This window comes from Suncus etruscus, chromosome 10 (genome assembly GCF_024139225.1).
Source record: "Suncus etruscus isolate mSunEtr1 chromosome 10, mSunEtr1.pri.cur, whole genome shotgun sequence".
NCBI classification, from domain to species: Eukaryota; Metazoa; Chordata; class Mammalia; order Eulipotyphla; family Soricidae; genus Suncus; species Suncus etruscus.
This window is the reverse complement of record NC_064857.1, coordinates 111,306,609-111,318,565: the sequence shown is the minus strand read 5'-3', so window position 1 is coordinate 111,318,565 and position 11,957 is coordinate 111,306,609. Positions and strand designations below refer to the sequence as shown.

General features: G+C 40.7%; 1 protein-coding gene across 1 annotated transcript in view; it reads left to right on the top strand.

The window, feature by feature from the left end:
- The first annotated feature begins 4,258 nt into the window (after positions 1-4,258).
- The window catches only part of SEPTIN7 (septin 7), a 53,838-nt gene continuing 46,139 nt past the window's right edge, over positions 4,259-11,957 (top strand). Inside the window, exons 1-2 of the mRNA XM_049781736.1 lie at positions 4,259-4,300; positions 6,480-6,616. Of these exons, the coding sequence (XP_049637693.1) occupies positions 4,259-4,300; positions 6,480-6,616 (179 nt within the window). The remainder of the gene's footprint in view (positions 4,301-6,479; positions 6,617-11,957) is intronic.

Genomic DNA, 11,957 nt, shown 5'->3' with positions numbered 1-11,957 from the left:
TTCCTTCCTTCCTTCCTTCCGTCCTTCCTTCCTTCCTTCCATCCTTCCTTCCTTCCTCCCTCCCTCCCTCCTCTCCTTTGTTCCTTCCCTCTCTTCCTCCCTCCTTTCCTTCCCTCCCATTCTTCTTCCCTCCCTCCTTTCCTTCCCTCCCATTCTTCTTCCCTCCTTTCCTCCCTCCCTTCCTTCCTCCCCTCCCTCCCTCCCCTCCTCTCCTTTGTTCCTTCCTTTTCTCCTTTCCTTCCCTTCCTTTCTTCCTTCCCTCTCTTCCTCCCTCCTCTCCTTCCTTCCCTCCTGTTCTTCTCCTTCCTTCCTTCCTTCCTTCTCTTTCCTTCCTTCCTTCCTTCCTTCCTTCCTCCTTCCTTCCTTTCCTTCCTTCCTTCCTTCCCTCCGGTCCCTCCCTCCCCCTCAACAGCTCTCTCCTCTCCCCTTCTCCCCTCCCCTATCTTCTCTCCTCTCTGTTTCTTTGGGCCACACCTAGCAGGCACTCAGGGCTTACTCCTGGGCTCTGCACTCTATGAAAAATGAATTGTGCTTCTTTCTGCGGGAGGCAGCCCAGAAGACACCAAAGAACATAATTCCTCTCTAGGACCCACACCTAAGGAGCACGCGCTCTTCTTTTAACCCCTGAATCCCAGTTCTGCACATAGTAAAAAGCATTAACTACAAGCTTCATAATTGGGGAAATTTTGTAGTATAAACCCATGTATAGAGAATCAAGATGGGCTGCTCTGATAATCTGAAAAGTACCAGTTAGGGTATCCTTTCAAATAAGATTTTAGAGAAGAATTATGGAAGATGTTCATGGAGCTCAAAAAAAAAGGCATCGATAGACTTGAATGGAGCACAAATAAGAATCAAGAGGAGTTTGATGATTGGAAATTAGAAAATTTCACACTGAAATAAGAGATCTGAAAAACTCGGCTTAATGAATTGAAAACTTCAGTGGAAAGCCTCTTCATTGGGAGTAACAGCAAACGGGGTCTGTGAGCCAGAGATGAATGCAGAACAGCTCCATACAGCCGAAAAGATTGGAAGAGAACCTTAAAGGCAAATGATCAGGGACCAATGTCTAAACTACTCAATGTGAACTGATGAAAAGTCCGTTTGAATAAACTCAACAGAAAGAGCATAGGATCAATGAAGTCCTAGAAACCCAGAACAAGATAAGAGGAATTAGAGGAAAAGTGAGAACAGGAAGAGGAAGAAGAATTATAAGAAGAATAAGGCGAAGAAGAGAATATTGGGCAGGGGTCCCTCAAACTTTTTAAACAGGGGGCCAGTTCACTGTCCCACAGACCATTGGAGGGTCTGACTATAGTAAAAAACAAAACTTATGAACGAATTTCTTATGCCACTGCATATATCTTATTTTGCAATGAAGAAACCAAACAGACGGGGGGGCGGTGAGGTGGCACTAGAGGTAAGGTTGGTCTGCCTTGCAAGCACTAGCCAAGGAAGGACCGCTGTTCAATCCCCCGGCGGTCCCATATGGTCCCCCCAAGCCAGGGGCAATTATCTGAGTGCTTAGCCAGGAGTAACCCCTGAGCACTAATGGGTGTGGGCCTGAAAAACAAACAAACAAACAAAACAGATACAAATACAATATGTGGGCCCCATGGGCCCTAGTTTGAGGGACCACTGTTAAAAGAATAGTAAGAAGAGGGGGAAGATGAAAAAGGAAGAAAGAAAAGAAGAGGAGGAAGGCGAGTAAGAGAAGAGGGCAAAGAATAGTAAGAAGGGCAAAAAAGAGAAAGAAGAGAAAAGAAAGAAGGAAGAAGAAGAAAGAAAAAGAAGAAAAAAAGAAGACAAGAGGAGGCGGCTAAGAATGTGGTTTCAATTTGTAGCGTAAATGACCTGTATGTCTCAATGACTAGATTGATCCCAAATGGATCTCATGTCCATTTGCTCTATTATTCTCACAAATTGTATGAAGTCAATATATCTGTATGTATAAAAATATGTGATATACTTACGCATACTGTAAAAAAAGGGACAGGCAGGGGTGGGGAAGGTTGGAGGAGGGGCAGTGGTGGTGGAATGCTGCACTGGGTTGAAGGGGGTGTGTTCTGTGTATGACTGAACCCCAACTACAATCATGCTTGTAATCATGGTGCTTAAATAAAGATTAAAAAAATGAATGTGTGCATTAGATAAGAGCGTGTATTTGACTTTGGGTGTTATTTAAAGCCCTATTCATCTAATTAAGTTCTTTCCTATTTCTACTTTCAATTCAGTATTTTCTGCCAAATTTTTTGTTAATCTGTGAGATACAGAGGTTAAAGTTATTGATAGTTGAGTTTCAACCATACACTGTTTTAAACAGCTCATCCAATCACTAGTGTTCAGTTTCCATCAAGGTTTCCCCCAGGTTCCCATACTAAACCCACCCGCCTTTATGGCACTTTCTCTCTCATCCCTTCCTCTCCCCCTCCCCTTTCTTCACTTCCCCTCCTCTCACCCTCTCCTCCCCCTCCCTGCATTCCTTGCCCTTTCTCCTCCTCTCTCCCTCCCTTTACCCTTTTTTAATCAACATGATTTACAATGCTGTTACAGAAGGGGAATCATGCGTAACATTACTTCCTTTCAGTTCCCAATTCTTGTTCAGAGTGATCATTTCCAACTTTTCCTTTCATCAGTGGTCCCTTCTCTGTCCTAACTGTACTTCACCCCCATTGTTGCTGTTGTCATTGGGTATTCTTATTCTATAGTTGGTGTTGCCTTTTTTTTTAAAATATCTTAAAGATGAGTGTGATCATTCTATATCTTTCCCTCTCTTTCTGACTCATTTCATTTAGCATAATACTATCCGTTTGTAGGCAAATTTCATGACTATTTATCCTAACAGTTGCATCATATTCTATTGTGTAGAATCAGTGGTCCTCAAACTATGGCCCGCGGGCCACATATTGTATTTGCATCTGTTTTGTTTCTTCATTGCAAAATAAGATACATGCAGTGTGCATAAGAATTCGTTCATAAGTTTTGTTTTTACTATAGTCAGACCCTCCATGGTCTGAGGGACAATGAACTGGCCCCCCTGTTTAAAAAGTTTGAGGACCCCTGGCACTGTAGATGTACCATAATTTCTGTATCCACTCATTTGTTCTTGGGCACTTGGGTTGTTTCCAGATTCTGGTTATTGTTAATAGTGGTGCAATGAACATAAGAGAGCATAGGGATTTTCTACATGGTATTTTTGGGCCCCTAGGGTATATTCCTAGGAGAACTATTGCTAGGTCATATGAATTTTTCTAGTTTTTTAAAGAATATCCTGGGGGCCGGAGAGATAGCATGGAGGTAAGGTGTTTGCCTTTCATGCAGAAGGTCATCGGTTCGAATCCCGGCGTCCCATATGGTCCCCCCGTGCCTGCCAGGAGCAATTTCTGAGCATGGAGCCAGGAATAACCCCTGAGCACTGCCGGGTGTGACCCAAAAATCACAACAAAAAAAAAATATCTGGACCAGAGAGATAGCATGGAAGTAAGGCTTTTTGCCTTGCATGCAGAAGGACGGTGGTTCGAATCCGGCGTCTCATATGGTCCCCAGACCTGCCAGGAGCAATTCCTGAGCATAGAGCCAGGAGTGACCCCTGAGCGCTGGCAGGTGTGACCCAAAAACCAAAAAAAAAAAGTATCCATATTCTTTTCCAGAAGGTTGGACTGATCAACATTCCCACAGCAGTGAATGAGTCCCTTTTTCTCCATGTCCATGTCAACACTATTATTCTTGTTCTTTTTTTCTTTTCTTTTTTTTTTGGGCGGGGGGTTTGGGTCACACCTGGCAGCGCTCGGGCCACTCCTGACTCTATACTCAGAAATCGCTCCTGCCAAGCTTGGGGGACCATATGGGATGCTGGGATTTGAACCACCGTCCTTCTGCATGCAAGGCAAATGCCTTACCGCTGTACTATCTCTCCGGCCCCAACAAAATTCTTAAAACAAGACTTGAAGGAAGACACTGGCAATAACACAATAATAGTTGAATAATATTGAATATTATTATTGCTTATTAATATTATAATATCGTACTATCACCACTTGGTAAATTAAACTTAAAACAACAAGGATACATTAAAAAGAACAAGAATACAGGCCAGAGAGATAGCATGGAGGTAAGGCGTTTGGTTGCCTTGCATGCAGAAGGTCGGTGGTTTTTGGGTCACACCGGGCAGCGCTCAGGGGTCACTCCTGGCTCTATGCTCAGAAATCACTCCTAGCAGGTTCGGGGGACCACACGGGATGCTGGGATTTGAACCGATATGTGGTCTGTCTTTGTGGAAATGGTCACGATTTCCTTTGAGGTGAGAAGGTTCTCATTCTCTTTATCTTTGTTTCCACTTGCTTAATTAGTTGTGTTTCATCCTTGAAGATGTCTTTATCTTCACTGTCATGGAGTGTTATACCTATGTTTTCCTCTATGTACCTTATGGTTTTTGGCCTGACATCAAGGTATTCATTCATTCATTCATTCATTCATTCATTCATTCATTTATTTATTTATTTATTTATTTATTTATTTATTTATTTATGGTTGAGGGCAGTGCTCAGGGGTTACTGTTGTCTCTGCCCTCAGAAATCGCTCCTGGCAGGCTCTGGGGACCATATGGGATGCCAGGGATTAAAACCTATGTCGTCCCAGGTTGGCCACTTGCAGGAAAATGCCTTACTGCTGTGCCATCACTCTGGCCCCACATCAAGATCTTTAATCATTTTTTCAAGGTTAAAGAGCCTCTTGTTCTTATTTTTCTCCTTAACTCACTTATTGTGTTCGTTGACTTTAAGCTGCCCTCTAGTTTTATTGAGGTTTTCTTTCTGCTATTTATTTTTTAGATAGTTAGAGAATCTTTTGTATCTCTGATTTTTGTTTTACAAACATAGTACTATTTTCTTTCAAAGTTAAATTCTTCCTCAGTGCTTGCTACAGCTAAGCCCTAGGGAGGCAGTTTGATTTATTTTTTTTGAGTGTTCACAAGAATTCTATATTTTACAAAGAATTGTTTATTGAATAATCATTTAGAATCTCAAGCAATGATGTAAATATTATATATGACATATTACAATTACCACTTTTAGCTCATTTTTACTTGAGTAGAAATTTTATACACTGCTTAGTAAGTTCCCTAATGGTAGTTAGGTGCAACTTACAAGTTGCTTTGTAACTTTTAGTAAAGCTATTTCCCTATTTATTGGTAAGCGAGCAGCACATTTTTATCAGAGAGTTATGGTAATGTATGTTTTGAATCACGAGAAAGACTTCTGGCTAGGCATTTAGGTTTTCCTGATAACACAAAACAAATGTTCTAGATTAAAAGTGTCCTTATCCACTTGAACTGGATTATATAAAGAATATTTAATCTTTGATATAAAGACAAGCCTTTCCTTATAGCTGTAGACACATTACACATGAAGTTTTTGACTTGGTGAATGAGATAATTATTAAGTGGTCAGATTGTTTGCTACTAATATGTAGAATTAGAATTGCTACTTAGTGCTTTTAGTTACTGTAATTAGAATAAGTGAGTCTTAATTAGGTAATTAGTAGATCTCTAGACCATCAAGCATGTTTAGCTTGCTTTATAAGATGAGCACCAGTCTTTGGGGTTTTTTGTTGGTTTTCTTTTGTTTTTTGTTTTTGGCCACACTTGGCGGTGCTCAGGCGTTACTCCTGGCTCTGTGCTCAGAAATCACTTCTAGCAGGCTCGGAGGACCATATGGGATGTTGGGAGTCAATCCCAGGTCTGTCCTGGGTCGTCCACATGCAAGGCAAACGCCCTACTACTGTGGAATCTCTGTGGGCCCCGAGTACCAGTCTTTATGTCAGTGGATATCTTAATGATTTTGAAGTAGTCCTATAAGCATATTTCATACTTACAAATGAAATGCCTTGGAAATAATTGGTATCCAATGTGATTTATGTTGCTCTTGATAAAAATTTCAAAAAAAAAAAGCACATTTTAATAAAAGCAAAGAATAGGATGTTTCTTTATATATTCTTAAAATATATCTTCACTTTATAATAAGATATAAAGACTGTATTTTTGCTTCTTTTTTTTTTTTTTTTGGTTTTTGGGTCACACCCGCCGGTGCTCAGGGGTTACTCCTGGCTGTCTGCTCAGAAATAGCTCCTGGCAGGCACAGGGACCATATGGGACACCGGGATTCGAACCAACCACCTTAGGTTCTGGGTCGGCTGCTTGCAAGGCTAACACCGCTGTGCTATCTCTCCGGGCCCTGTATTTTTGCTTCTAATCTACTTAAATCTCTAGTTAGCTTCTCTCTTTCACACAAAACTTTTTTGGGAGTTTAATTTGTGTTCATGTCTGCCTGCATATTTGTGCACATCCAGTGGTGCTCAGGCCTTACTTTGCTTTGTGCTCCAGGAATATTCTGGCACTGTTTGTGGGGGGACATATGAGGTGCTGAAGTTGGACCTGGGTCAGCCATATGCAAAACAGTGTTTTACCGCCATACTCTTTCCAGCACTGGGGTAATTCTGGAGCTTGCTGGTTGGCTGGTTTCTGGGCCTTGACAGCTGCCGCCTTGAATACAGCAGTTGGAGGCATTCACGTGTTCGTGCAAACCTGGAAAGGGCTGGTTGGTAGCAAGGAGCGGTCTTGGTAGAGGCCTTTGGATTGGTCCTTATATTGCCATCTAATTGGGTGTCTCTCAATTGGTTTTCGGTTTTCCTGTTAAAAGATGTTTCCCGGGCCCGGAGAGATAGCACAGCGGCGTTTGCCTTGCAAGCAGCAGATCCAGGACCAAAGGTGGTTGGTTCGAATCCCGGTGTCCCATATGGTCCCCGTGCCTGCCAGGAGCTATTTCTGAGCAGACAGCCAGGAGGAACCCTGAGCATCGCCGGGTGTGGGCCCCCCCCAAAAAAAGATGTTTCCCCATTGCCTCTTCACCTGACTTCCCCCTCCCTTTGGGGTGTGGGCTTTGTTTTTTCAATAAAGGCTACTCAGGCAGCCTGGAGGGGCTGATACTTTGGCACATGGTGGAGTGACTGGCTTGTGGTATGAGCAGCTTGCGGCTCCTTTGCTGGCCTGCTCTACCTTCCCAGCTGTGTGTGGATTATTTCTTGCGTCGGAGTTGCTACTGGACCTGCACCTCATTCTACCCGGACAGGGGCCATAGGAATCCCTTTCCCTCTGTGGGGGTCTTGGAACGCACAGCCCAACATTTAACAGAGCGCACACAAGAAGCCAGATGGAGTTACAGGAGAAAATGCATTTCAGGGGCCAGAGCGATAGCACGCGGTAGGGTGTTTGCCTTGCATGTGGCTGACCAGGACGGACCTGGCTTCGATCCTAGCGTCATGTGGCCCTCAGAGCCTGCCAGGATTGATTTCTGAGCTCAGCAGTATCCCTTGAGCATCACGGGTATGTCCAACCCTCCCCCAAAAGGCATTTTGGCCAGGGGAGTTGAGCAGCCTCTTGGTTCTTCCTGAGTCAGCCAAGTCTAGTGTTCTGCTTTCTCTACTACTTTTATTAGCCAGAGTTTAACATAAACTGTGGGGCAGGATTGATGTAATTAAGGGTACTTGACTTGTGCTATTAACTCAGAAAAGCGAAAGAAAAAAGTGATTTTATAGTTGCATGACAACACAGCCCATAGCACTTTTTTTTTAATAAATTTTTATATCATAGAAGTTTTTAAAGGTTTAACCTTAACCTTATTGCCCCTCACTTTTTTTTTGGTTTTGGGGGCATCCAGTGCCCTCAGGGCTTACTCCTGGCTATGAACTCAGAAATCGCTCCTGATTTGTGAAATATATGGGAGGCCGGGAATCAAACCCAGGTCTGCCCTGGGAAGCCAATGTGCAAGGTAAACACCTACTGCTGTGATCACTCCAGCCCCACATCATTATTTTCTTAAATCTCCTATTTAGTGTTTTATCTTTGATCACATTTTCCTTAAAATTTTTTTTATTGTGATACTTCTGTTCTATCTGGTTGTTTAGGATGTCTTTTGTTTTTCCTCTTTAATGTTGGTGTAATTTGGCTTGTTTTATTTTATTTTGCTTTGTTTCGACTTTTGACTATCCAGCAGTCCTCAGGGATTAGTCCTGGTGGGCCTCAGGGCCAATATATGGGCTACTATGAGTTAAACCTGGTTCAACTGTGTTCACGGAAAATTCCTTGCCCATTCTAGAATCGCTCTGGCCCCAAGGCTGGCATTTTTTTCCTATGTCCAATCTGTAATGAAATTTCTGAATGTACTTATGGAACAATGAGAGTTTGCAGATGATTTTGAGTTAGCATAAGGAAAGAAATGCCTTAAATAATCTTATTTTCTGGCTATGAAAAGCTGAAGAGATCTACCAACAACCTCCATTCCACTTTGGTACTGTGACTTCCTGAAGCAACCAGATTGACCACAGCAATGTACAAACCAGCCAAGGGTGCATCTGACACAAGATCTTATGGGGATGGGGCCAGGATCAGTAGCACAGTGGGTAGGATATAAATGCACCTTGCATACAGCCAATCCAGGTTCGATCCCAAATACTGTATTGTCGCCTGAGCCTGCCGGGAGAAATTTCTGATGGTGAGTTGTAATCTTCATTTTCATTTCTTCATTTTGAAAGATTCCTGCCTCAGAAATAAGACATTCAAATCATGCATTTTCTTGTTTAGCCATTGTATTGAGTGTTATCTAAGTCCTTCAAAGATAAATGACTACTTACTGTTGGGAATAGCCTACATGCCCCAGGAATGTATAAATTGGAATCTGTTCGGTGGTCTAGGGCAGGAAAGGTAGCAGATAACCAGTATGTTCTGTGTTGGCGTCTTCCTCTGGCAGCCCTCAGCTCTGGAAAATAGTTTCTTTTCTTTCCTTGAGCAATGAGATTTCAATTTAGTTAATACATCTGTTTTTCAGATCATTCTGGAAAGCATCTTTAGGCTATGTGTGGAAACACTTGGCTGAATATTGTGCTTTGAATTCTGGGTAGGACTTTTTTTTGTAATGACTTATTAGATGACTTTGAATTCTGGCTAATAATTGGAGTTCAACTTGTCATCTCTACCTCAACTAAAATTGATACTTGTAATGTATTCTATTGAATACTAATAAACTAATTTATTAAAGAAGCTAGTAATATTTGTGTTTTTGCAAGTACTAATAAAATAGCATGCATTGGATTTACATATTGGCATTTCATCTGAATCACACTGATTTCATGCTCCTGGAAAAATGAGAGTGGGAAGTCAAGGAGTAGTATAAATCCTCCACTTCCTTTAAAGAAAGCACCAGCTTTCTTTTCCCTACACTCCTATGTTGCTCAATATCCTTAAAGGACTTGAACTTTTTATGTTTAAAAATTCTTTTCTTTCTTTTACACAGTTTTGCTAAAGGGTACAAAAGTGGTCTCTGGCCCTTTGAGTCATCTCTATGACTCCTATTATAATTTTTAATGTGATTTTCTTTAAAACCTTAATAACAAATACCTAATGCATATTTTATTTTCAAACTTGAAATAAATAGCCTCAAATAATGGTGAAGTGTGCATTTATGTATTCGATTTTATAACCAAACAGGACATGGGTTACTTTAATATGTATAGAATGTTGAATTAAGGTTTAATATCACATTCTATTTACTTTTATACTTTGCATGGAATAAAGTTATAAATTATAAGAATTAAAATATTTGAACTAGAAGAGAAAAGTTATGAAGCATTTTTGGGGAGAGGCAGCCTCAATGCTGAGAATCAAATCTAAGGTTCACACTTGCAAGGTAGGTATTTACTAAGCTGTTTTCCTGGCCTGGAGGAAAAATCCAATCGTTTCTTTTTGAAGTTCAGTAAAATATGGCAGTTGTATTCTCTTTGTTGTGAGCATATTTAGTACATCAGACTTACACAAATATATCCATCCATTGGGTCATTTAACATCTTAAAATATTATTTGCAAAATATTAAAATTACGTAAAATGTAAAAGTAGCATAAAGCTATAGCTAGGCATTTAATCATTGAATAATTTGGGGAGGTTTTAACACCTTGCTCTCCTCTGACTTACTTTGAGGAATCACTGCTAGCAATGCTTGAGTCCATAAATACTACCAGGGATTGAAGTGGAGGCAGTCACATCTAAGACAAGCCTTATCACTGTACTATCTCTTTTGCCCTTTTTTTAATTTTATTTTTATGAAACATGGTGATCTACAGAGTCCTTCGTAGTTGAATTTCAAATATACAGCGAATCAGGGCCTTTCCCTCCACTAACAAACCCAGAGTGCATCTATACACCATTCTTTTCCCTGGAGCCCTGCCCCTGCTCAGAAAGCAAGTTGTTGCTGTTACCAAGTTGTCATGGTGTCATATCAATCCTCTGTCTGAGCAAGTCTGACAGTATGGGCCTTCCCTAGTAGAAGTCTGATTCCTGGTGCTGGTGCAGAAAACCATTCTGGTTATAGATGGAATCCAAGTAGTAGGGGGTGAATGGCCAATGTGTTCTTCTGAAGCCTAAGCCAAAACACTGACAGCTGTTCAGGGGTGTAAGGCCCACTGCAATATAAACTTACGTGTTCCTATCCCTATTAGATAAAAGATTGTTTCACACGTCAGATTCCCATTTTTATGTGCCTATGCAAAAAGGAAACAATGCCACATGTTATACAGGTGCATATATGGTGTAAAAATAATAAGCTAAACAAACCCAATAACCATTTGGGCACATATCCTCTATACAACCCCTAGTACAATAGCCTGGGCGTGCCGTGCAATGTTGGGCCCAAGCCACACTGCATGAGCAGGTCTAGTAGAAAACCATTGGTCCACTCGAGTGGGCTAAGACATGTTGACAGTAGCCCCTTCCCTTGTGCGTTATGTCCTTATGCCTACTAAACAGTAATAACTAAATTTTGGGCCCAAGGTTTGTGCAATAAAATTTGAAAAACTGTTAAGTTTTCCCCAGATGATACCAGTTTACACTTAAATTATGATTTACTTGAAGATGGATCTATTAATTGAGGCTTATTTAATTACAAGTTTCTCTCTGACCATGATGTTTCTTTTTTTTCTTTCTTTTTTTCTTTTGTTTTTGGGCCACACGGTTACGCTCAGGGTTATTCTGGCTATGCCTCAGAAATCGCTCCGGAAATCCAACAAGGTCTGTCCTGGGGCAGGCGTGTGCAAGGCAATTGCCCTAACATCCGGCCCAGATATTTCTTTTTTTATTTAATAATCATTTTTTACAAATATTGTCACAAAGAGGATGGACACAGGGCAAGGGATGTTTGGTTTTATATCTTTATGGACAAATGATCTGATGGTTTTATTGTTAATTTCTAATTTATTGTAATTGAAGAACATTGACCTAAATTTTGTTTTTTAGATAATTATTTTGTAGGCCAATTTGGTAAGCCTTTATTGCAGTCTCTCCCTTTTTAGATTTGTTTACTCTAGTCTATTCAGTTGAAAGTATTGCTACAATTTGATTTACCAAAAAGCAAGTTAACTAGTGTATTGTTAAAATTATTTTGTTACTCTTACAAAGCCTACTTATATAATCACAGATATATATACACCTGTTTTTATATATATATATAAACATATAAACATAAACTGCCTATGTAGGATTTGATAGTATCCATTATTTCAGTCATTCCTCACAAAGAGGAATTACAAATTTGTTGTAATATTGACCTATTTTAATTTACTTAGTGTGATATGTTCAAGCTTATCCATGTTAATATCAGAACTTTATTCCTTTTTTAAAGCTAAAACATATTTAATTGGGGCTGGAAAGAGTATTTTTGTCTTTCACACAGTCCACTTATGTTCAATCTCCATTACCTCACATGATCCCCTGAGCCTACCAGGAGTGATCCCTGAAGACAGAAGACAGAGTGCTAGGAATAAGTCCTGAGCACAGACAGGTGTGTGCTATTCAAAAAAAAAAAAAAAAACAACACTACACCTCCCTACCACCCTTCCACCCTACCTCCCTACCTCC